Source organism: Balaenoptera borealis (genome assembly GCF_965194805.1).
Source record: "Balaenoptera borealis genome assembly, chromosome: 18".
In the NCBI taxonomy this organism is placed as follows: Eukaryota; Metazoa; Chordata; class Mammalia; order Artiodactyla; family Balaenopteridae; genus Balaenoptera; species Balaenoptera borealis.
Window position 1 is genome coordinate 65,627,394 of NC_138877.1, and position 27,833 is coordinate 65,655,226.

General features: G+C 35.2%; 1 protein-coding gene across 2 annotated transcripts in view; it reads right to left on the bottom strand.

The window, feature by feature from the left end:
* The window catches only part of UGGT2 (UDP-glucose glycoprotein glucosyltransferase 2), a 183,971-nt gene that overhangs the window by 81,098 nt on the left and 75,040 nt on the right, over nt 1-27,833 (bottom strand). For both annotated transcript variants that reach the window (XM_082366069.1, XM_082366070.1), the window contains exons 13-20: nt 27,077-27,196; nt 26,124-26,209; nt 25,440-25,575; nt 12,802-12,933; nt 5,270-5,434; nt 4,792-4,915; nt 4,597-4,695; nt 2,351-2,442 (exon numbers count right to left, since the gene is read on the bottom strand). In XM_082366069.1, coding sequence (XP_082222195.1) covers nt 2,351-2,442; nt 4,597-4,695; nt 4,792-4,915; nt 5,270-5,434; nt 12,802-12,933; nt 25,440-25,575; nt 26,124-26,209; nt 27,077-27,196 — 954 coding nt within the window. The remainder of the gene's footprint in view (nt 1-2,350; nt 2,443-4,596; nt 4,696-4,791; nt 4,916-5,269; nt 5,435-12,801; nt 12,934-25,439; nt 25,576-26,123; nt 26,210-27,076; nt 27,197-27,833) is intronic.

Here is a 27,833-nt window from a genome sequence, read left to right on the forward strand (position 1 = left end):
AGTAATCAAGACAGTATGGTACTGGCACAAAAACAGAAATATAAATCGATGGAATAGGCCAGAAAGCCCAGAGATAAACCCACACACCTATGGTCACCTAATCTATGACAAAGGAGGCAAGGATATACAATGGAGCAAAGACAGCCTCTTCAATAAGTGGTGCTGGGAAAGCTGGACAGCCACACGTAAAAGAATGAAATGAGAACACTCCCTAACACCATACACAAAAATAAACTCAAAATGGATTAAAGACCTAAATGTAAGGCCAGACACTGTAAAACTCTTAGAGGAAAACATAGGAAGAAGACTCTTTGACATAAATCACAGAAAGATCTTTTTTGACCCACCTCTTAGAGTAATGAGAATAAAAAGAAAAATAAACAAATGGGACCTAATGAAACTTAAAAACTTTTGCACAGCAAAGGAAACCATAAACAAGATGAAAAGACAACCCTTAGATGGGAGAAAATATTTGCAAATGAAGCAACTGAGAAAGGATTAATCTCCAAAATATACAAACAGCAGTACATGCAGCTCAATATCAAAAAAAAAACCAAACAACCCAATCAAAAAACGGGTGGAAGACCTAAATAGACATTTCTCCAAAGAAGACATACAGATGGCCAACAAACACATGAAAAGATGCTCAACATCACTAATTATTAGACAAATGCAAATCAAAACTACAATGAACTATCACCTATCACACAGGTCAGAATGGCCATCATCACAAAATCTACAAACAATAAATGCTGGAGAGGGTGTGGAGAAAAGGGAACCCTCTTGCACTGTTGGTAGGAATGTAAATTGATACAGCCACTGTGAAGAACAGTATGGAGGTTCCCTAAAAAACTAAAAATAGAACTACCATATGACCCAGCAATCCCACTACTGGGCATATACCCTGAGAAAACCATAATTCAAAAAGAGTCATGTACCATAATGTTCATTGCAGCACTGTTTACAATAGCCAAGACATGGAAACAACCTAAATGTCCATCGACAGAAGCATGGATAAAGAAGATGCGGTACATACATGCAATGGAATATTACTCAGCCATAAAAAGGAATGAAACTGGGTCATTTGTAGAGATGTGATGGACCTAGAGACTTGTCATACAGAGTGAAGTAAGTCAGAAAGAGAAAAACAAATATCGTATATTAACGCATATATATGGAATCTGAAAAAATTGGTATAGACAATCTTACTTACAAAGCAGAAATAGAGACAGATGTAGAGAACAAATGTATGGATACCAAGGGGGAAGGGGGAGGTGGGATGAATTGGGAGATTGGGATTGACATATATACGCTATTGATACTATATATAAAATAGATAACTAATGAGAACCTACTGTATAGCCCAGGGGACTCTACTCAATGCTCTGTGGTGAGCTAAATGGGAAGGAAATCCATAAAAGAGGGGATATGTGTATACGTATAGCTGATTCACTTTGCTGTACAGTAGAAACTAACACAACATTGTAAAGCAACTATACTCCAATAAAAATTTTTTAAAAAATAGTTATTACTGATGCAAAAAAGAAAAGGAAAATTTCATGAGATTTGCTTTATAGCCTAGCATCTACAAATGTTTTTTAAATGTTACATTTGTGCTTTGCAAGAACATATACTATGCAATGTGTACTTTTCTATCAATATCCATTAGGTCAGGTTTGATTATTTTATCATTCAAATATTCTACACATCCCTACTGATTTTCTGTGTACTTGGTTTATTTGTTATTGAGAGAGGTATGTAAAAAAATAGTACAAACTGGGGGCTGGTAGTCCAAGATCAGTGTGCCAGCATGGTCAGGTGCTGGTGAGGACCCTCTTCTGCACTACATTCTGCCGATTTCTCCTTGTATCCTCACATGACAGAAAGACAGTGGGCTACCTCTCTGACCTCTTCTTGTAAGAGCTATAATCCCATTTATGAGGACTCCAGCCTTTTGACCTAATTACCTCCTAAAGGCCCCACCTCCAAATATCATCACATTGAGGATTAGATTTGAACACATAAATTTTGGGAGGACACAAACGTTCAGTACATACACACTATTAGACCTGTAAATGTATGTCCAACTGCAAAGACTAGCAAAGAATATATAGGTCATGAATCACAGAAGACATGTAGGTTTTTCTTTTCCTGGGCAAGGTTACCCATTCTACATGGAGAAAGAAATTGAATTCCTGTCTTGATCTCCTTAGCACCATGTTCTAATCAAGTCAAGGTACTGAAAATGTTAACATGAAGGGAAATAAAGATTTAATGCACGTTCTTCATATTGCTTTCTCGAAATTACAACAAATTAGAATTTTTGTAGTAAGAGTGTCTAAATACTTACCAGGTGATTTAATGCATTAAAAAGCAGTTTTCTCCCAGATGGTTTGTCAAAATCAGCAATAATCCAGAAAGTAACTGAAGAAATTACATCATCTGAAAGTTTCAAACAGTTTAGTCAAACTAATTCTTCTTAAAATCAAACTAAAGACAGGGACATTTCCAGTTAACAAAATACATAAAAACAGTAACAATTTTTAAAATGAATCTTTCTGAAAATAAGCAAATATTGGTAAAAATTACATACGCACAGAGTGAAATACACATAAAAATGTTAAAAGAATAATAAGCTTTATATAAACTCAGATACCAAAAAGAAAGAATAGTCCCCAAGAAACACATCAGTGAGATACTTTTGCCAGTAGGGAAAACTGTATCGTGCTTATCAAAGTTCTACTGTTGCCAAGCAAAAGTGCCTTTCAGCTACACTTGTAAAAAATAATGATATTTATACCTCACATATATGTAAAACTGGATACAATAAATTATTAGCAGACATTGAAAACAGCAATATTTATTAGCTTATGATTCATGTATTTCAAAAATTCTGGCTATTATTAACTTGGCCTAATTCACATAATCTTATGCCAACATCGATGCAATTCTTGTTTCAGAAACACCTGAAAATTTGGAAGCCACAAGAAGAAATAATTTTTAATTCTGCAGTCACAGTTAAATGGGTTTAATTTCATCCAGCCGCAGCATATAACACCTGAAATAATACTTGTCTGGCCATCATTAAAACCTATAGAAAAATCAGTCCCTTAGATCTTATGACCCACTTAAAACAACTGTAAAATGTGTGCTATACCAAAAACCTACACCTGAATAGATGTGAAGCTACAGTTATTACCATATCCAGCAATATATAACTATGCAAAAACTGGCTTTGGTTAATGAAAAAAATATAACAAAAAGAAGGATAACATCGATTCTACTTGCAGTCCTTCAGAAGCAATTTGAGAGTAAGGCAGTGGCACATTCTTTTCAAAGAAGAAAGGTAAAGAATTCTCATGCCTTCTTAATGTCATCACTTTTACCATTACAACTAGTAAACTGAGAACTATTTCAAAAGTGCTAAGTAAATTTCTCCCAACTCTTTTATTTCTTTACATATTTACATAAATGCAAATAAAGAAATCAGGTGTTTCTCAGTTAATAAAGTCTTCTTTTAAACTGCAAGAGGTTTAACCAAAGGGCATTAATTATGGCCTAACTTATTCTGATGCCCAGAAGCAATTTTTGAAATATAACCCAGAACCTGATAAAAATGTTTCCCCTATTTTGTATTCCCTTTTTCTCTGCCTCCTTTTCCCTTCACTTGACACATTCAGGACCTTAGCCTGCCATAATATGAAACTGAATTATATTCTATTATTTGTTGGTTACCTTGTAGACAGACCACTTTATGAACATAAAATCATAGATCTGTTCCAAAGTAATTCAAGGGCCATACGGTCCTAATTGGGATTCACTCCGCAGCATTCTCAAAAACTAGCTGTCTGCTTAAATCTCTCTCATATATAAAAATTTACCCCTTATTACATAGTAATTCCATCTTCAGATCACTCATTGTTAGAAAGTTACTGCTTTATACACTGAAATAACAATCAGCTTTCTTTTATGTTTCATGCATTGGCTCTTTTTGTTCTCTCTAGAGCAAAGCAGGTCAAACAAAACAAAGTGAAACCAAAACCAACCAAACTCCAATTATCTTCATCTATCTGAAGACTTCATGGTCTCTAACAGAACTGTGGTCGTACTGAAGACTTTCCTATCTAGGCTAAGTCCTTATTTCCAAAGATGTTCCTGTCTCGGCTCCCTCTCCTTTGGTTATGACCCTTAACTAAAGCAAAACATCCAGACGTTGTTTAATCAGAACACAGAACTATTCTCCTCTCATCTGGGGATTACACTTTTATTCATGCCTGATATGATTATCAGTTTATTTAATCTTGAAAGGGTTTTTACTACCTTCCTAAAAAGGAGAAAAATGGAATAGCTTGCTTTAAAAAAAAAAAAGACAAAAACCCCTCAATATTAACCCCTCTGCATATACGATTAGCTAAGATAGGAGGCATCATTTTCTCTTCACAGTCCTTACATCCTAATAATTTTCAAATCCTCAAATTGAAAACCAGGTCTCCAGTCAAATATCAACATCTAGAAACGTATTATGGAAGCATTTAATAAAATTACAAGTTTTTGCTATTTAGGAATAAATTCAGGAAAATAAAATATGCTTATTACCTTCCTGGGTTACATAATACATGTTCTCTGCAATTACAGCACTCTTATCTTGTGAATCCAAGAAGAAGAAAGTGGAGAAATCTTCAACATCAGCAGTTACTAAAAATTTTAATATTAAATGTTAAATAATGAATTAATAAAACATTCACAACTCAATAAACATTTATAGGAAAGTATATGGAAGGATTATATTACCTGATGTAGATATTAAATTAAGGTACTGCCATTTATTGTACAAAATCAAAGGATTTATACGGGGCACAACATTATTTCTATCCATAAGGAAGTCAATTGCATTTGTTCGATCATTTAATGTACCCTAAAATAATAAAGTATTATTTAGGTAATATATGTGATTTATATGCAGATGTTTTAAAATTATGCAGAGAATACATTTAAAGACTACTGAATCTAAAATAAGTCAATAAGTAATATGCAATTTAGGATTCTTATAATAAATTTTCCTATAAAACTGTGAAGTTTCTTTCCAATTAAGCAATTTTTTAGATGCAATTATGCACAGATAAATTTAATTACTACTTTAAAAATCATTACTAAACGATCAGAATGGAAATTTTTACACAATTAACTTTTGCTATTAAAAGATATTTTTAATATAAAAATCATCTATAAATATCATTCCTCATATATTTTCTCATACATGCTTACCTACCATAAAAACTTCCTTTTGTAAATATGCAGTTTCATCTATCATTCTGTGAAGAACAGCCATTTCTAGTTCCCTAATATTCAGCTCTTCAGGGTGAAAGGATTCACCATTATAAAGAGCTTGAGGCAAAGGACCCAGGCCAGTCATCCTGTAATAGCTTGCTCCTGCCTATGCAATTAAAAAATACCAGAGAGTTAAACAGAATATGTTTGTCTGAAAAAGAAACACATAAATAAAGAAAGGGACATGGCCACATTTTTGTATGTCATAGAAAAAATGTTAATTTTGCTAATTTTATCTGTCCTTTCCAAACGTTATTTAAAGGAAAGTAATTTACCTACATAGAACAAGTCAGAAAACTTTTTCTGTAAAGGGCCAGATACATATTTTAGGCTTTGTGAGCCATCTGGTCTCTGACACAACTACTCAATCGTGATGTAATAGTGCAAAAGCAGTGACACACAACACATGAATGAGTGAACATGGCTGTGTCTCCAAAAACCTGTATTTATAAAAACAGATGGTAGAAAGGCTGGATTTGGCTCATGGGCTGTAGTTTGCTGACCCCCTGATAGAGAGTATGACATGACTTTAAAAAATGCATTTACCCGCATAAGAGATTCATTTATCGCTATATTCATTTGTTTAGCTAACATTTATTGAATTCAAGCATTTGGCTAGACTTTGTGAATACACAGCTGAAAAATCTGCCTTCAAGGGGCTCACATATATACAAGCGAAACTGAGGCATATACCAGATTGTATGGGAGCCCAGAAAAGGAATGACTAAGCTTGAGTGTGGAGGGGAGGGATCACAGAAGGCCTCTGTTAGGGAGTGACACTACAAGTCTTAAAGGATGAGCAAAAATATGCTAGGGAGATAAAGTGGAGAAAGACACTCCCAGCGAAAGGAGACAGCACTGCGAGGAAGAGAAGGGAAGAGAGACATGGTACATTTAGGTAATGGCAAGTACTTTTCTGTGTTTACAGTGAGAGGAGTTACATAGGGAGAAGATATGGAGTCAGAGGGGATGGGGAGAGAGGACAGATCAGGAAGGTCCTCAACATCTGGATTTTATCTCGTGAGTGATAAAGCATCACTAAACAATTCATTTGCTACTCAACACTACAAATTATTAAAACTGTCATTATAGGGCTTCCCTGGTGGCACAGTGGTTGAGAATCCGCCTGCCAATGCAGGGGACACGGGTTCGAGCCCTGGTCTGGGAAGATCCCACATGCCACGGAGCAACTAGGCCCGTGAGCCACAATTACTGAGCCTGCGCGTCTGGAGCCTGTGCTTCGCAACAAGAGAGGCCGCGATAGTGAAAGGCCCGCACACCGCGATGAATAGTGGGCCCCACTTGCCGCAACTGGAGAAAGCCCTCGCACAGAAACGAAGACCCAAGACAGCCATAAATAAATAAATAAATAAATAAAATTTAAAAAAAAAAAACTGTCATTATAGCCAACATATTCACAATTACCCTATGAAGCTAAGGACTACTATTATATCCAGACTACTATTTACAGATGATAAAACAGAGAGTCACTTCCAATGCCACATAATGACTACACTTTGGAAACAGACTTTGTACTTACATCTGTTTGACCAAGAGTCTGAACTCTTAACCACTGAACTATATTATCTCTGCATTTATTGGACATTTACTGTGTATTAGGCAATGAATGCATAAGAATGATATGCAAACTCTGTCCTAAGAAAACACAGTTTAACAGGGGGAGAGACGGATACATTAAAAATAAGTGTGAATAGATATCCAAGGGTACTAGGGAGGGCATGGTCAACTCTACCTAGGAAGAGGACTCATGACAAGAAATACGATCAGATTTGCTCTTTAAAAAAAAGAATATAGTGGCGATAAAGAGGAGGAAGAGGGTGGGAAAGCATGCACTGGGGGCGGTGGGTCAGGGGCTACTGCAAAAATACAGGAAAGAAAAAGCAAGAGCCAGACAAAAATCAGTGGTGAGAAGCAAGGAGAGAATGAGGCAGTTTCTGAAACATATAGTTGACAAAACTGACAGAACTTGATGATCTAGTGTTTGGGAGGGTATGAGGGAAAAGAAGTTGGACAACTATCACGCTTCTAGTAGCCTGAGTGCCCTGGGAGAATGATGGTGCTACGCTCTAGAATAAGGAACAAAAAAAGAAAAAAAGGTTTGGGGTAACAAGAAAGACGATGGGCATGGTTTTAAATTCATTTAAGACGCTTATGGGCAATCCCCCAGGCAGCTGAATACATGGTTTTGGACCTTAAGAAGGATACTGCTGCTAGAAATACAGGCTTTCTTCTGTTTTCCCCTGTGATTTTTCAGTTAGGTAACCTGTCTATTACAAAAGCTTTAATTACCACAAATAAGCCATAACACTGAATTTTGTACTTTTAGCCTACATCTCTATTCTGAGCTGTAGACACAAATATCCAATCACACTTACTTCACATCTCCTATGGAATTCTCACAGGCACCTCAAATTCAATATGTGAAAAACTGAACTTCCGTTCTTATTTCCCACTTGGTTTCTCTTCCACCTCTTTCCATCTTGGCAATGGCATTACCACCATCCCAGTGAGTTAGTTGAACCCTCGGAGCCATCCATGACAATTTCTCTTCTCCTCTCTCCCCTTTCCAATACAGCAGCAGGTCCTGGATTGTATTTCCCAAATACCTCAATTGTGTCCATTTTTCTCTGCCTCTACTCTTCCAAAAACCTACTAGCCCATCTCTCATCTCTCACCTACATGCTTCCTAATCCGTCTTATTACGTACACTTTTACCCTCCGACAATCTATTCTTAACAACGGAGAATGCTCTTTGGAGAAAATGCATGTCACTGTCACTTCACTGCTTAATATCTTCTCAGGTTTTTCACTGTTGCAAAGGTATTCTACTGTTTTGAGTTCACAAGCTTGCTAATTAACTACAGCTCACCACACTCTGTGTAATCAGGCCCCTCGCTTACACCTCCAGCCTCATCTTAGGGACTTCCCTCTACAACACAAGCAACACATATTTGCTACATCTACTCAGTAGTAACACCAACTCTCTTCGTTCCTTCACATTCAGGACATCCTAACATTTCTCTCTGGAATGCTGACTACCTACCACTTCTTTGTCTTCTTTTGTCCAACTGTCCTCCTACTTCTGGACTCGGCTTTAATGTCACTGCTTCAGGGAAATATTCTTATCCACCTCCACCCCGCCCCCCAAAGCTCCTCTTTCATTCTATGTATTGCGTATTGGGTGGGCCCCTTCTAATAAAGGCTCATGTCCATCAATTTGGGGAATTTCTTTGTGGTATTTCTCTAATGCTTTCCTTTGTTTTCTCTGTTCTTTCTGAATCTTGTGAATTGAAGACTGTTTACCTTCTTACTTTTCATGTGTCTTTTTTTGTCTCCATCCTATTAAATTTTTATTTTATTTTTAATTTTCAAAAAGATCTTCCTTGTACTCTATTCTTTTACCTCTTGTGTATAGAATATTGTAAGTACTCAATAAATGTTTGTTGAAAGAAAAAATAAAGTTTGGATATAGAGAGAAAACTACAGGAACATGAGTTTAGGGAATAAAGGCCTAAAACATTTATTTTCTTTGTGATGTAGTAATCAGAATGATTTTTGAGGCAGGAAGAGAAAGGTGAAAAGGGGCTTATAGGACTGATGAATGTTTAGAATAACTCTTGCGAGGAATAGGTAAGGAATAAAACCAGGCACAACTAAAGGACTGTAAGTAACACAGAGTCCAATTTAAACTGGAGATTAAGTAGACTTGAGAAAAATGCAGAAATTAAGAAATGAAGATATCATCATTACAAGACAGTCTTACAGGGAGAGAGGAGTAAAAAAGGAGCAAACAGAAGACTGAACTCACGCACAAAAAATGGAATTCAATATTTCTGAGGAGTGTACTGAATCCTTAATCTTCACAAAAATCCTTAATGTTTTTCATAATTTCAGGAGAATATGACTACAGGTATCTTAAAATTGGCAACACCATAAAAATATTCATTTTGCAGCTTAACTTGATAAAGAGTAAAAGTGGATTTCTGATAAATATGGTAGAGGTATCACACGTGCTCATCTCCATTCTGCAAGTTTCACTATGTCAACTACAAATTGGCACTTGCCACCTACCTCTACAAGGATTAAATCATGTGCTGCCACAGCTTTTGACCTTCAACACCCCCTGAAAGGAGTTCAGGTGGAAAGCAGAGACGAGGCACTCTGTGCTCTGAGAAAAACTGGCAGAACAGGTCTTCAGATAGATATTTTCAGGAGCCAATTTTATGAGCCCAATTCTTATATCTCCTCTTATCTAGAAAAGCACTAAAATCCTTCATGGTGACGTCTGCACCTCGTGACTAGCAGTAACCTTCACTAGACTAGCAGAAACCTTCTGCAAAAAACATGTGCTTAATCGCATGTACTTCCCTGTCACCAAAATCACATGTATACTGACCTTCCCCCCTATCTCTTCGGAGCAGTTTCTCAGAGCTATCTGAAATGCCATCTCCCGGGCTATAGTCCTCATTTTGCGCCAAATAAAACTTAACTCGTGACTCTCATGTGCATTTTTTTAAGTCGCCAACTAAAATGAGAGTATAATAATAAAAATCATGATGACAACGATGATAATAGCAACAATAACAAGATATGAACCCACAAAGAAAAACGGGAGAAAAGATCAAGAGTCGATGACCAAAGTAGAAAGGGCAGTCACTCCCGCGCAGACAGAAAGGAACGTCAACCTTTTCAGAACCCCTGAGGGCTAAAAACCTAGACTATCTTAGAAGGAGAAGATAAGGAGCAGAGCATGAAATGTGGAAACTTGTTGAGAGTCTGTATGCAGAGGAGTTGTATACCAAGGCCCCTCTCTCAATCCTGAAAAGCTAAACTATTCTGCTTCCCTTTACTCTCTGTTGAAATTGAATCACAAAAGGCTCTAGATTTGGGGATTCCAGGTATAGTGGAAGGCTGAGAAAGGGGATGAAAACCAGACAGAAGATTGAAGGAAAGTTCACATTCTTTCAACCCAGCCTATTACCACATCCTATTTCTAGACATATCCTATCCCCTCGTTTCCCACATCTGCACCCTTTCATTTGCCACGTATACTCCTTCTAAGAGGAAAATAAAGAATTCTCATTTGAAGAAATCAAGTGCTGCAACAGAACGCCAGCATTCAAAAAGACATTTATTTGTTGGTCATCTAACTAAAAAAACTGACTCACTCCCCAAGTGAGGCCCACCAACCGAAAAGACCCGTTTATTTGTAAGCAGCTTTTTACGGTTTCATACTTACATGTGAAAGACAACCAGACATCATAATACATTTGACAAATGCTTCAAACATAAAAAAAGAAATCAAATTGGATGAAAAAGGGACGCTATAGAAGGCAGAGATAGCGCAGGGCACAGAACAACACATCAAAAAGCTAACATTCTTAGATTAAAAAACTGTGCTCATGAAAGAAAAACTGGACATTACAAAAAGGAATAAAAGAAGAAGAAAAAGTAAATAATTGCTCAATCCAGAAGATTCAGAAAGAACAGAGAAAATACAGGAAAGGAAAGCATTAAAAAATAACACAAAGAAATTCCCAGAATTGATGGACACATATCTCCATTAGAAGGGACCCACCAAACACCCAAAGTGTTAAATGAAATAGGATCAAGACAAAGACATATCATGAAATTTCCAAGCAACAGGGATAAAAAGATCCTAAAAACTTTCAAACAGGAAATATAAATAAATAGATCAAAGAAAGACAAAGGAGTCAAAATCAGATTGGTATCATTCATTTCAGTAGCTTATTAGGAGCTAGGAGAGAGTAAAAGAAAGCCTTCAAAATCCATACGAAAAATGATTACCCAGTCCAACAATCAATAAAATGCAAATATAAAATAAAAAACTTTTATATAAAAGAGATCAAAGAATTTTTTTCATGCATACTTGCTTGAGAAAGAAGTAAAAGCAAAATAAATCAAAAAGAGGAAAGGCACAGTGTTCATGAAGCCAGAGGAAAAGCAGAGATCCAATGAAGGAAAGCAGCAAAGGCAGATCCAGAAATGACAGCTGTGCTTCAGGTGCAGAGGACAACCAGTTCAGTTTAGACAAAATGCAGAGTGGCTGCAGAAGGGCATTCTTGGGGCTGGTGTGTGTGGGACAAAGTGCTGGCTTGTTAATGGCTATGTTTGTTTGTGTAAGGAAAATTCTAGATAGGTTATCTGACCAATCTCTTGACTATCTCGATATATTTGGAATAGGTAGAAAACTACGTGAATGAGTAAAAATGGAGTAACACTTAAAGCTACAAAAAAAAAGAAAAGTTGTTAAAAAACAACCATAGTACTTGACTTACTAACGAGGAACACTTAAAAAGTCACACTCACACTAAATATTCATTTAACCAAAATGTGTTAAAAACAGATCTGATAATCAGCTGGTTTGCAACTGCACAGGACTTTCCAATTCTTATTGTACTGAAATACTTTTGCACCAGTTGGTAAGTAACTGCTGTCTTGGGATGGCGATTCCCCACATGAGAACTACCTTGACCGCTTTCCCAGATCATCCATGTCAACATGATTCAGCTATAAGCAAGTCAGTATCAGCCTCAGCATGAGGGCTTCCAAGACTCCATTCCAGTTCGAGGATCTGCTTTGATCGATTCTTTCTGATTGTTTGCTCTTGAAGCCACAACAGGTTTAAAATATTTTAAGTACTACCACTGGGACTGGAGGAGACCAAGTGAAGGTCAGGAGGTGGAAGAGAGCTCAACCTTCAATTACTGTAAGACTCAACAAATAATATCTAAAAATTAAGACGTGCAAACTTGAGGAATACAAAAGAATAAGAAGACAAGATTCCTTTCCTTGAAGTACTTATAATACAGTTGGCAATGAAATTTACATCCAAATATATTATGTATAAAAAGGTAGTTAATAGGAAACAGTAATATTGGGTTGTGAACACCAATATCTGAGGATAACATGGTGTTACTCAGATATTTTCATGGCAACTGATATAAATAGTATGTTTTGGCTATATAAAATTATCTCAACTTAAAAATTCATTTGTATCACATCATATGTTGCTGTTGCCTTTACCTAGAATACATATGAATAAATGAATTCATTTATTTCCACATAAAAGTTAGAGTCTTGTTTGTAGAGCCATTCAGCCACTCTTTTGATTGGAGCACTTAGTCCATTTACATTTAAAGTAATTATTGATAGGTATGTACTTATTGCCACTTTTTAATTGTTTTAAGGTTGTTTTTGTAATTTTCTGCACTGTAAATTCTGAGAAGTATCTGTTTTCGTACTTTTAAAAAAGCCAATAGTAGCAACTTAAATACTGTATACAACTTGTGTCATTCAAAGGTAGAAATTTCCCTTTTTTCTGAGGGTCTAAAATCTAAATCATGAGTTAATTATACTGAGATCATTTATTCATGAGATTATAATAAAAGTTTCTTGATCACATTTTTTAAAATTTGCATTCCAGCTTACCTTTCTTTCACCATCATATTTAGAATAAATTCCCAAAATATCCCAAATATTAACATGAGGAAATTCATTCTGGAGAACATCCTTCACATTGTCCACAGTGAGTATATTGTGATTCTCTACTTTTTGGTACATCTGTGAAAATAAAGATATTATAATTAACTTTCACCTTACAGTAATTAGTTTTATTTCTTTCCCTTAGCATGCATATTTATAAAATAAAGAACATATTTTATATTTTGTAAGTTCTAAGCATACTATATACATACATATATGTACACACATGATCCCCACACATACACAGATAAATAAACCATTTTAAGAATACAATCTATTATCCTATAGTAAAAATGGTTTTGTGAATATTCTTTGGCTTTCAAAATACTATATCATATTTGTATATTATATTCTATTTTGATCAAACCAGATGCTATGATTCTCAATAAAATAATGATTAACTTTATTTAAAAAGATATGTATAAAATATTTTAAATGACTTATTTCAGAAATGCTTTATTTTCATTTCCAATTGCTTTGTAGTAAATATCTTAACTAGATTTTTCTCTGTACCTCCATTCTTCCCCCAGTCTCCAATATTCTAATCATACTGGCATAACGTAAGCTGGTACTCCATTATTTAGGGTTTTGTTTTTTGTTTTCATTTCTCCCTTCATTACAGATCCTCTGCTATGACCCAGGCACTGTTCCACATGGGGAAAATGACAGCTCTGCCTCAAGAGAGAAGGTTATCTCTGAGCAGATGACTCACCGAAACATAAATATGTTTATGTTATGGGGAAAGAGCTTACCAAGCAGAGGGAACAACCACTTAAGTACAAACACCATTAGGTAGCATTCTGATATATCAATTAAGACTATTATTTTTAGTCCCAATTCACTTAAATTATTATTGCCAGAGACAATCCTCATATTATGGCTGACAGAATTCTCATATTATTCCTCATAGTAAGGAATCAGCATTCTTTGATTTCCTTTTATCACTATAAACTTTGTAACCTATCCCTTTAAGAGGTGACACAGGGCTTCCCTGGTGGCGCAGTGGTTGAGAATCTGCCTGCTAATGCAGGGGACATGGGTTCGAGCCCTGGTCTGGGAAGATCCCACATGCCGCGGAGCGACTGAGCCCGTGAGCCACAACTACTGAGCTTGCGCGTCTGGAGCCTGTGCTCCGCAACAAGAGAGGCCACGATAGTGAGAGGCCCGCGCACCGCGATGAAGAGTGGCCCCCACTTGCCGCAACTAGAGAAAGCCCTCGCACAGAAACGAAGACCCAACATAGCAATCAATCAATCAATCAATTAATCAATAAAAAAAAAAATAAAAATCTTAAAAAAAAAAAAAAAGGTGACACAGATCTGTAAGTAGATCTCAGAGTTTAGTTTTATGAGCATCTCAATTTATGGGCAAGTTTTCTCCTTATATCAAAGCAGGACATACTATGATCTTAGTAACTCAAAAAAAAAAGGGAGAAAGTTCAGCCTTCTGTAAAACATAAACAGGGATTAGAAAATGAAGTTTTGAATAAAGCAAAAGTTATACATGAAAAGTCTTTGAGATCAGTCATTTTACTAATTTGTAATTTTAAAATATTAGGTACTCCTAAGGTAGCTAAGGTAGTCAGAATGTCTTGCATAAGCTACTTTAGATATATAACAATTCAAACTTCTTATACATTATTTTAATTTTAAAAACCGTTATGTAACTTGGTAAGCAAAAAAGAAGCTATGTAACATATACGTTACGAAATATGAATAACAAAATGAGCAATCTCCATGAACAAACCACATAACACTAAAAAATGAACATCTCTGTGAATTACAACGCTGGTAAAGCAAAACTTTCCTCCCAGTCCCATCTCCCTCTGTTCCCCAGAAGCAAGCATCATTTTGTTTGCGTTTACCGTTCCCTTATCGTCCAAGTTCTGGGGCTTTATCTGAATGTGTACCCATGCATCATGATATTTAGTTCTGTTTGCTTTTGAGCTTTAAACAGTACGTGGTAATACGCTGGCCTTCTATACTTTCATTAGGCTTCTAATATAGCCATGCTCTTGGCGTATCATGCTCCATTACGTGAAATGATTAAATTTTATCCATCTGTACTGATATAAATATATACCTATATATGTGTGTATATATATCAGTATACCATACGTATGTAGTTTCCGGTTTGTTGCTATTGTGGATGATTCTGCTAATAATAGTCTCCTACAGGTTGCTCTCAAATCGTGTGTGTGTGTGTGTGTGTGTGTGTGTGTGTGTGTGTGTGTGCGCGCGTGTGTGTGTGCGTGTGTGCGCGTGTGTGTGCGTGTGTGTGTAGGGATTATGCAAATTTAACTCCAAATTCTGAAGCACTCCAATTGGTTTCAAAGTGGTTGTACCAATTCATATCCTTAGAGGCGGTGTAACAGTGTAAAGGGGTTCCCACTGTTCTCCATTTTCATTAACATATGATATTACCAGCTTTCTTAATTACTGCCAAATTACAGGATATAAGATAGAGCTCAGGGTAAGCTTTATTTGCATTTTTCTGATTTCTGAGACAATTATCTTGTTCACCATTAACTGTAATAAATACTTATTTACTTTATTAATTTCAATAAATTTCAATTTACCATTAATGTATCCCCTTGTATTTTTAAAAATCTCTTATGTGTTTCTTCTATTGGGTTCTTTGTATTTTTCCATTTGTAGGAAATCTTTATATCATGGAATATAAATCTTTTATTGACGATATGTACTGCAAATATTTCTCTTGCTTGGAACTTATTTCCCCTCACTTCTTTATGATATCTTTTGATGAACACTGGTTTCCATTTGTAACATAGCTAAATTTATCAATATTTTCCTTCAGACTCATAACATTTAAAGTCTCACTGAGGAATCCTTAACTTCCTTGGGGTCCTAATTTCTTCTTAATATTTTAATGCTTTGTTTTTCACACTAAGCTTTTAAGCTAACTGAAATTATGTTTTACATAAGGTGTGATATCTTATCTGTTTGCACGGGATTACAATCAATTGTCCAGCTACCAGTTGTTTAAAGTCCATTCCCACCTACTGTAACACCACTTCTGTATTCTTCAGTTTTGGAGGACCCATATGTTCCTTTGGTCTACAAACCTTTCCTCTGAACCAATACTACACTGTCTTAATATAACTTTATACATCTTATTATCTGGTATGGCCAGTCCCATCACTTTACTCTTCCTCAAGAGATTCTCAGCAATTTTGGGTCAGTACTCTGTCATATAAATTTTATATATTTTTCTATTTTATTTGTTTCAACTTTGAGGTATAATTGACAAAATTGTAATATATTTAAAGTGTACAACATGTTGATCTGATGTACATATATATTGTGAAAGGATCCCGACCACTGAGTTAATAAACACATCAATCACCTCACACATTTATCTTTTTCTTCTTTTTTGGTGATAAAACGCTTAAATTCTACTCTCCTTGTAAATTTCAATTATGCAATACAGTATTATCAACCACAGTCACCATATTGTACATTAGATCCCCAGAACTTATTCCTCTTATAACTGGAAGTTTGTACCCTCTGACCAACATATCTTCATTTCCTCTACCCCCTGGCAAACACTTTTCTATGAGTTCAGTTTTTTTTAGATTCCACACATAGGTATTACTGTACAGTATTTATTTTTCTCTGATATATTTCACTCAGCATAATGCCCTGCAGGTTCATCCATATTATAGGAAATAGCACAATTTCCTTCTTTTATAAAGCTGAATAATACTCTATCGTGCATATATACACACCACATTTTGTTTATCCATTCATCCATCAATGGACACTTAGGTTGTTTCAGAACCTTGGCCATTGTGAACAATGCTACAATGAACGTGGGAGTACAGATATCTCTTCAAGATGCTGATTTTGTTTCTTTTGGATATACTTCCAGAAGTGGGATTGCTTGTTCATACTGTACTCCTATTTTTAAGTTCTTGAGGAACCTCCCGACTGTTTTCCATAGTGGCTATATCAGTTTACATTCCCACCAAGTGTACAGAGTTCCTTTTTCTCCAAAACCTTGCCAACATTTGTTCTCTCTTGTCTTTTTGGTAACAGCACCCTAACAAGTGTGAGGTGATATCTCATTGTGGCTGATTTGCATTTCCCTGATGATTAATCAAATTGAGCACTTTATCACATCCCGGTTGGCCATCTGTATGTCTTCTTGGGAAAAACGTATATTCAGGTCCTTCGCTCATTTTAAAATTGGGTTATTTGCTTTTCTTTCTGCCAATGCAGTATACGAATTTCTTTTTTTAAAACTGAAGTATAGTTGACTTACAACATTGTGTTAGTTCCTTGTGTATGGTATAGTGATTCAGTACTATAGATATTCTTTTCCATATAGATTCATATAGATATTCTTTTTCATTATAGGTTATTACAAGATACTGAATATAGTTCCCTGTGCTATACAGGAGGACCTTGCTGTTTATGTATTTTATATGTAGTAAGTAGTTTGTATCTGTTAGTCACAAACTCCTAATTTATCCCTACCCCTCTTCCCCTTTGGTAACTGTAAATTTGTTTTCTATATCTGTGAATCTGTTTCTGTTTTATAAATAAGTACATCTGTATCACTTTTTAGATTCCACATATAAGTGATATATATTTGTCTATGTCTGACTTTCTTCACTTCATATGATCATATCCAGGTCCACCCTTGCTGGACCTGCCATTTGTTGCTGCAAATGGCATTATTTCATTATTTTTTATAGCTGAGTAGTATTCCATTGTGTGTGTGTGTGTGTGTGTGTGTGTGTGTGTGTGTGTACACACCACATCTTCTTTATCCATTCATCTGTTGATGGCCACTTAGGTTGCTTCCATGTCTTGGCCATTGTAAACAGTGCTGCTACGAATATTGGGGTGCATGTATTTTTTCGAATTAGCGTTTTCTCCAGATATATGCCCAGGAGTGAGATTGCTGGATCATATGGTAACTCTATTTTTAGTTTTTTAAGGAACCTCTATACTGTTCTCCACAGTGGCTATATCAATTTACATTCCCACCAACGGTGCAAGAGGGTTCCCTTTTCTCTGCACCCTCTCCAGCATTTATTGTTTATAGACTTTTTAATGATGGCCATTCAGAATGGTGTGAGATGATACCTCATTGTAGTTTTGATTTGTATTTCTGATAATTAGTGATGTTGAGCATCTTTTCATGTGCCTATTGGCACATCTGTATATCTTATTTGGAGAAATGTCTATTTAGATCTTCTGCCCATTTTCTGATTGGGTTGTTTTTTCGATACTGAGCCACATGAGCTGTTTGTAAATTCCAGAGACTTATCTCCATGTGTTTGTGTTTTTTACAGTTTTTTTTTTCCTGTAATTGATTTCTAATCTCATAGCGTTGTGGTTGGAAACGATGTTTGATATGATTTCAATTTTCTTAATTTACCGAGGCTTGATTTGTGGCCCAAGATGTGATCTATCCTGGAGAATGTTCCCTGTGCACCTGTGCACCTGAGAAGAAAGTGTGCTCTGCTGCTTTTGGATGGAAAGTCCTATAAATATCAATTAAGTCTATCTAGTCTAATGTGTCATTTAAGACTTGTGTTTCCTTACTGATCTTCTGTCTGGATGTTCTGTCCATTGGCGTAAAAGGTGTGTTAAAGTCCCCCACTATTATTGCATTACTGTGGATTTCCCCTTTCATGACTTAGCATTTGACTTATATATTGAAGTGTATTTTTGCTTTTATTTCTAATGTTTGGGAGATCGACTTAGGAAAACCTTACTATGATCTATGTCAGAGAATGTTTTGCCTATGTTCTCTTTTAGGAGTTTTATGGTATCCTGTCTTATATTTAAGTCTTTAAGCCATTTTGAGTTCACTTTTGTGTATGGTGTAAGAGTGTGTACTAACTTCATTGATTTACATGCAGCTGTCCAGTTTTCCCAATACCACTTGCCAAAGGGTCTGTCTTTTCTTCATTGTATATTCTTGCCTCCTTTGTGGAAGACCAATTGACTGATAGGTGTGTGGGTTTATTTCTGGGCTCTCTAATTTGTTCCATTGGTCCATATGTCTGTTTTTGGTACCAATACCGTGCTGTTTTGACTACTGTAGCTTTGTAGTATTGTCTGAAATATGGGAGGATTATGCCTCCAGCTTTGTTCTTTTTCCTCAGAATTGCTTTGGCAATTCTGTGCCTTTTGTGGTTCCATATAAATTTTAGGATTATTTGTTCTAGTTCTGTGAAAAATGTCATGGATAATTTGATAGGCATTGCATTAAATCTGTAGATTGCTTTGGGTGGTATGGCCATTTTAACAATATTAATTTTTTCAGGGACTTCCCTGGTGGCACAATGGTTAAGAATCTGCCTGCCAATGCAGGGGACACAGGTTCGAGCCCTGGTCTGGGAAGATCCCACATGCCACGGAGCAACTAAGCCCATGCACAACTACTGAGGCTGTGCTCTACAGCCCGCGAGCCACAACTACGGAGCCTGTGTGCCACAACTAGTGAAGCCTGTGTGCCTAGAGCACGTGCTCTGTAACGAGAAGCCACTGCAATGAGAAGCCTGTGCACCGCAATGAAGAATAGCCCCTGCTCGCCACAACTAGAGAAAGCCTGCGTGCAGCAACAAAGACCCAAAGCAGCCAAAAATAAAATAAATAAATAAATAAATAAAAAGAACATTAAAAAAACAGTATTAATTTTTTCAATACAAGAGCATGGGATATCTTTCCATTTCTTTAAATAATCTTCTATTCCCTTTATCAATGCTTTACAGTTCTCAGAGTGTAAGTCTTTCACCTCCTTGGTCAGGTTTATTCCTAAGTATTTTAATTTTTTAATGTTATTTCAAAAGGGATTGTTTTTTTACTTTCCTTTTCTGGTATTTCATTGTTAATGTAAAGAAATGCAACAGATTTCTGTATGTTCATCTTGTATCCTGATACCTCGCTGAATTTGTTTATCAGTTCTAATAGTTTTTGTGTGGATTTTTTAGGGTTTTCTATATACAGTATCATGTCATCTGCATACAGTGACAATGTTACCTCTTCCCCACCAATCTGAATACCTTTTATTTCTTTGTCTTGTCTGATTGCTGTGGCTAGGCCTTCCATTACTATGTTGAATAGAAGTGGTGAAAGTGGGCTTCCTTGTCTTGTTCCAGATTTTAGTGGGAAGACTTTCAACTTTTCACCATTAAGTATTATGTTGGCTGTAGATCTGTCATAAATAGCTTTTATTATGTTGAGATATGTTCCCTCTGTACTCACTCTGATACGAGTTTTTATCATGAATGGCTGTTGAATTTTACCAAATGCTTTCCCTGTATCTATTGAGATCATCATGTGATTTTCGTCTTTTCTTTTGTTGATGTGGTGTATCACATTGATTGATTTGCATATGTTGAACCATCCTTGTGACCCTGGGATGAATCCAACTTGATTGTAGTGTATGATCTTTTTTATGTGTTATTTGACTCGGTTGGCTAATACTTGGTTGAAAATTTTTGTATCTATACTCATCAAAGATATTGCCCTTTAATGTTCTTTTTTGGTAGTGTCTTTGTCTGGTTTTGATATCAAGGTGATGGTGGCTTCATAGAATAACTTTGGGAGTGTTCCCTCTTCTTACTTTTGGATGAGTTTGAGAAGTTCTTCTTTGTATGTTTAGTAGAATTCTCCAGTGAAGCCATCTGGTCCTGGACTTTTGTTTGCAGGGAGTTTTATTACAGATTCTATTTCACTTCCAGTGATCAGTCTGATTCAATTTTGGTGGGCTGTATGTTTCTAGAAACTTGTCCATTTTTTCCAGGTTGTCGAATTTGATGGCATATAATTGTTCATAGTATTCTCCTATGGTTTTTTTTATACTTCTGGGGTATCGGTTGTTATTTCCCCTTTCGTTTCTTATTTTATTTGGGTCCTCTCTCTTTTCTTCTTGGCTAGCCTGGCCAGAGGTTTGTCGATTTTGTTTGCCCTTTCAAAAAGACAGCTCTTGGTTTTATTCTTTCCATTGTTTTTTAAATCTCTATTTTATTTCCTCTCTGATCTTTATTATCCCCTTCCTTCTGCTGACTTTAGGTTTTGTTTGTTCTTCTTTTTCTAATTCTTTTAGGTGGAAATTAGGTTGTTCATTTGAGATTTTTCTTGTTTTTGAGGAAGGCCGGTATCGCTATGAACTTCCCTATTAGGACTGCTTTTGCTGCATCCCACAGATTTTGTATGACTGTATTTTCACTGTCATTTTTCTCAAGGTATTTTTTAAATTTCTCCTTTGATTTCATCATTGACCCATTGTTTTTTTTAGTAGCATGTTGTTTAGTTGCCATGAAATCTTTTTTTCTCATTTCTCTTTCTGTGGCTGATTTCTAGTTCCATGCTGTTGTGGTCAGAAAAGATCTTTGAAATAATTTCTATCCTCTTAAAATTTTTTGAGACCTGTTCTGTGTCCTAGTGTGTGCTCTATCCTAGAGAATGTTCCATGTGCACTTGAAAAGAATGTATATTCTAGTTTTTTGGGGTGTAATGTACAGAAAATATCAATTAAATCTAACTGTTCTATTGTGTCATTTAGGATCTCTGTTGCCTTACTGATTTTCTGTCTGGAATATCTGTCCACTGATCAATGGGGTGTTATAGTCTTCTACTATTATCATGTTCCTGTCAATTCCTCCCTTTATGTCTGTTAGTATTTCTTTTATGTATTTAGGTGCTCCTTTATTGGGTGCATATGTTAACAAATGTAATATCCTCTTCTTATATTAATCCTCTTATCATTATGCAGTGTTTTTTTATCCTTTATGGTCTTTGTTTTAAAGTCTATTTCATCTAATATGAGTATTGCTATCCCTGATTTCTTGTCATTTCCATTTCCATGAAATATCTTTTTCCATACCCTCACTTTCAATCTATGTGTGTCTTTTGCCCTAAAGTGTGTCTCTTATAGGCAGCATATTGTAGGCTCTTTTTTTATTATCCAATCTGCCACTCTATGTCTTTTGAGTGAAGCATTTAGTCCATTGACATTCAAGGTAATTACTGATAGACATGTATTTATTGCCATTTTAAACCTTGTTTCCCTTAAATATTTCCATTTAAGGTAATTATTGATAGATATGTATTTATTGTGATTTTAAACCTTGATTTTGTATTTCTCCTTTGTTCCTTTCTTTTTATTTTCCCTTTTGCAGTTTGATGATTTTCTTTTGTGCTATGCTTGAGTTCTCCTCTTTTTTGTTTCTGTGAATCTATTTTATGTGTTTGATTTGTGGTTTCTCTGTTTTTCAATTATGTTATCCCATTACTATATCTACTTGATTTAGACTGGTAGTCATACAGGTTTAAATAAATTCTAAAAAAAAAAAAAATCTAAATTTTCTTATTCCCTTCCCCCACATTTTATGATTTTGAGGTCCTCTTTTACATCTTCATGTTTATTCTTTTGCTGTTCATTGTAGTCATCATCGCGTTTCCAATTGTGATCGTCTCTTTTTTATAGATTCTTCCTTCTTTTCTAGTTAGAGAAGACCTTTCAATATTTCTTTTAGGATAGGTTTAGCATTGCTGTATTCTTTTAGTTTTTGCTTGTCTGAGAAATTCTTTATCTCACCTTCCATTCTAAATAATAATCTTGCTGGGTAGAGAGTATCCTAGGTTGCAGGATTTTCCTTTTTAGGACTTTGAATATATCTTGCCACTCCCTTCTGGCCTCCAACACTTCTGTAGAGAAATAAGCTGATAGTTACAAAAGAATGCCCATAGGCTAACTCTTTGTTTTTCTCTTGCTACCTTTAGAATCCTCTCTTTAACTTTTGCCACTTTAATTATAGCATGTCTTGGTGTAGGTTTATTTGGTTTTTCTTGTTTGGGACCCTCTGTGTTTCCTGTACCTGTTTATCTGTTTCCTTCTTTAGGTTTGGGAAGTTTTCGGTAATAATTTCTTCAAATACATTTTCAATCCCATTTTTCTTCTTCTCCTTCTGGGATCCCTATTATGCATAGATTGGCATGCTTTATATTATCCCATAGGTCTCTTATATTGCTTTTGTTTTTTTGTTTTCATTTGTCCTTCTGTCTGCTGGTTCTTATTGGGTGATTCCATTATTTTATCTTCCAGATCACTTATTCGTTCTTCTGCATTATTTAGTTTGCTATTTATTGCCTTTAGCTGAGCTTTCATCTCAGCAATTGAGTTTTCTAATTTTAATTGGCTCCTCTTTATAGTTTCTAGTTCCTTGTTACAGTGATCTGCACTTCTATCGATAGTCTTTCTTAATTCCTTCAATATTTTTATTACCCCCTTTTTGAACTCGGGACCTGGCAGATTGGAAAGATCTGTTTCATTGTTCTTTCAGAGGATTTCTCTTGTTCTTTTGGTTGAGAGTGGTTCCTCTGCTTCTTCACTTTACTTGTATTTCTCTGACTCTATGAATTTGGGAGTAACAATTACCTACTGTGGTCTCCAAGGGCTGTTTTTATGCGTGAGCATCCCTGTGTATCCTGCATGAGTCTAATATCTTTGGTGTGAGGGCTGTTTTTAGTATGGATGTCTGCCACGTCTTTCCTCCATGTGTGCCAGTGTGCAGACTTATATCATGTATTTTGTTCAGTTTTATAAGTGCTTACTGTAGGATGGCTAATCTATTGTTTGTTACTCCATTGGGGCCAAAAGTTAAAGTCTTAAAGTGCTTTTACATTCTCTAACTGAATTCATCAAATATTCATTAAGTATGTAACATATATTTTTGAATCTGAATGTTGTAAGGTAGGGAGAGAAAATTAAACTACTTGTATGTCTGTATAGTCACTATGCAGTAGAGCTGAGATACAAAGTGAGATCATTTTACTACAAATAATGTACTTACTCTACCATAATTCTCCAATATATTTCAATAACTTTCATACACTGTTATTATGACTTTGGCCTTCTGTTATATTCTTCCTCTCTCCTGATACTGTATTTTCAACTTAATTTAAATATAATAATTTGCTCATTGAAAGTAATGAAACAGTATTAAAGAGATTTTTATAATTCACGTATTTTACTAAAAGACAAGATTTTGCTCAAATTATTCTAAATTAGTGAAGCTAAGTGATCTAATGGACATAATACTCTCCCAACAGAATGTTAACTCAACAACGTTTTACCTTTCTATGGGATATAAAAATTTGGTGGTCACAAGCAAATACAGTTTAAAAAACTATGAACAACCTGACACTTCAGACCCCAGTGGATTCTAACTGCTTTCTCTAAATATCTCTTCCTCACTGATTTTTCCTTCTTCTTCTTCCTTTGTTTAGCACAACTTATAGGCTATTGCACATATTCAATACCTACTTTTATGCTGCTTGGTACTGAATCATATGGTTTCGAGTGTAATTCAGTTTTCCAAGAGATTACAGTACTGTGCTGAACATCACAGTAGATAATTCAAAAGGCAAGGTACTGACAAATATGCCATCATGTGCAAATTAATGTCTAATACAAAATGCTCACAGAAGAGAGATTCAATAGAGATAAATAAGGTAACTTAGGTCTCAATTATAAATAATTAAGGTAAAGATAATTTTGGAAAGTCTTTAAGTTTCTTAGTGTTGAATATCATACTGATCCTTTCACAGTGAGGTAGGTGGACTTTAATAAAAGATTTAAGTCAATTTGACTGAATCCCTTATAAACTCTTACACCAATCAGTAAAACTAATAGACTGAGATATAATATTGACACTTATTCCATGGTACTATTTTACAGAATACAGTGTATCCCCAAGTCACTGAAGTGTAGGTAGTTTCTATACCGCAGGACAATGACTCAGTGAAGTATTTAGTGGTTTTCGTGGGAGCTCCAGAAACAGGGCAGGAAATTTACACTGCTTTGGTAATTTCATTTTCAGTTTGGAGAAGAACCATTCCCTGTTACAATAATGGTTGACAAGCCAAAGAATAATAAATATAAAAATGAATAGTTTTTTAAAGCTATAACCTGACTTTCTTAATAACAACAATAGAGCTCTTTAATACATTTATATTTCCATTATGAGCCATAAGAGAGTTTCAAACCCTCCATTATAAAATAATCTTCCTACCTCTTGTTTTTCCTTAATAAGGTTCTTACCAATTTCTGACATTTCTTATAGTCTCTTTGTCAGACTCAGCATCAATCTTACCATTTTGACACCAATTTGCTGTTGTGAAGTTTTCTTCCTCATTTGAAATTCTCTAGGAAGTCTCTATATACTTTGTCATTTAGAACATTTAAGTTTGAAATAATCTTTTCTATTCATGATTTTATTCCAAACCCAGCTCAAGAATTCTTCCCTTACTAATTATTTTCTATTAATATGCTTCCTCTAAATTTATATATACAATTTAAGTTCCTTTATTGGTTGGGTAAACCTAAATAAATTCATAGATTTGGGCAGAGCTTCATTTGTAAAATGGGGACAATATTATGTACTTCAGTTGGGAGCTGCAAGAATCAAATTCATCATGTGTACTAATCCCCATGATAGTTTTTATAAACTTTGAAATGTTAAAATAATAAATAATAATAATTATAGTAATGCAAAAACCACTCTACATCCTAAAGAAATATGTAGTACATCAACTCACGTGTACTATGGAAATAAATGCTTGTGATACATCATGCTCTTCTGCAATATAGTTGAAAGCTCGCCAAAGAGCAACTCCAGCATCATTTTTTCCATCAACTTCATCATCTGTATTAACAATGAACACAAAACCAATTCTAGGAAAGAAGATGAATGAGAGATGTTACAACTACCTCTTGAACCACAATAAACCACGATTTTTAAATATTATTAGACTAGAACATCTAGATGGAGGGAATGTGTTAGTAGATGGGGTAAAGGGGAGTATTACTATTTGAAAAGCTTTGATTTGTAATGCCTTTTCACCAAAATCCTCATCTCTGTTGGATTCCTCCAAAATGTAAAACTCTCTCTGGTGGTGACATTATCAAATAGCTATTTTTTTCCAGAAAGAAAAAGTGGAGGGAAGTGTACTCCTAACCCGACCACGGAAAATGGACCCATCCTTAAGTACCCAAGTGACAATCATTCTCTCAGGAAGGTAACAGGGTAAACAAGACTACCAAGCAGCTCTGATTAATGAAGTCGACCATAAAGGTGTATGATTTTTCACAGCACACAGCTATGTTGTGTCAGGCACTAGAGATGACCATCACTTTGAATTCAACATTGACACTCCGTGTGACACAACATGAACATCACTGGATTTCCTTCAGTTGACAGTCTGTTATAAATTGACAACTACCTAAGAGGAATTTTATGATAAAAGAAGAGTTCAGCAAGTTTTATAAAGTCCACGGTATATTCTTGAGCCGGATCAATAAACAGAACCTAAAAAAAAGTAGATAGACTATAATCACCATTTTGTTTTAACACTTCATAATTTTCATGAAATTGAAATTTAATCTAATTTCTGTAGCTAAAAGCATGAAATTCAAGGTACAATTTTTTAAATTTTCCAGCAATTTTAAAGAATTTTGAGGAATGTATATAAGAAAGAATTTCACAGTTTACAAATTTCTAAAAGCTACACACCAAAATATAATAATACACGAAATTTAATCAGGTTATTCATCCTCTTTTTGAAGCACAGCACAAAAGTAAATATTTTTTACAAGAAGTGAAATACCTTATTCTAAGTGTTCGTTGGATTTTCTGTGATGAATTTTTTAAAAAAGGAAATAGAAATTGAATTTTGATCCAAAAAATTACAGCATTAACATCTGCTGTAGGAACTAAGGTATTCACTTACTATGTGAAAAAAATATAAAGCCCTAGGTGTTTTCTCCACATTACAAAGTTCTATGAGGTTATTTAACATTGTAATAATGAACATTTATATCACAGATGACATAGTAGTATTTATGTATTTTTCTCTGAAATGTACTTAAATTAGTTCTTTATAATAAAGAAGGAAGAAAAGTTCGATCATAAATTGCTTTTAGAAAATATAACAGTAACCCATCAATTTAATGTTGGTATTATAAAAGCACATGAGGGTTAAATAATATAAGGCAGGTTATGTGACACTGCTAGCTTTTGATACCTAGTCAGCCATGCCACCTCAAGCTTGTTGCATCAGGCAAATATTTCCTTCCTTATTACTCAGATGCCTATTTACCAAGAGCAGGGTAGTCCAAAAAGAATGGTGATATCTTTATAAAAGATGTATACAAAATTTCAAAGTATAAAACTTACCAAATTATGAAAGTTACGCCTTATGAAAGGTATACTCCCAGGGGACACTGGCTTCAAGAGTTCCTGGCAACTTGAAGGCCACGTAACATACAAATCATCAGTTTCTAAGTCATTAATCCACTAGAAAAGAATCCAGAAATCTGTGAAAGCTATATTAATACTTAAATCATTTTCAAAGCCGGATTTCACTCTGTCAAACAGCAAGTGAAATATACACAAGATTTTCTATATTTCTGATTAAGTATAAGAAGCTAGTTGAATATTCTTTAAGGAACATATATGTGCAAAAATTTTATATTCCCATAGCTTTTTACATTAAGCCTTCCCCTTCCAAAACAATTGACTCCATTTACTCATATGTTTGTTTTTCATACTAAAAAATAAAATTGTATAAAAATTAATCTGATAAACCACTTAAGGTACAGGAGGCAATGAGGTCATTCGCCTTTCCTCTAAAATTTAAAAGCTTGGACATAAGGAAAATAAAACGACTTACAAAAGTTAAATGTTTAAAACCAACATTTTGGACGTCCAGTTCTAATAAAGATGGAATAGCTTATATTAGACTAGCCTTTCCCGCCCCACGCCAAAACAATGAAAAAAGGTAGAGAAAAGCACTGTCTAGAGGCATGGAGGTAGGGGGTCAACCAACAATCAACAACTAAGGAGTTACAATCCTTGAAAGCAGGAGGCAGACGAGGCAAGCTCCTCAACTTTGTCGCTGGGGGCATTTTCCAAATTGCAGCCTGGAGGAAGA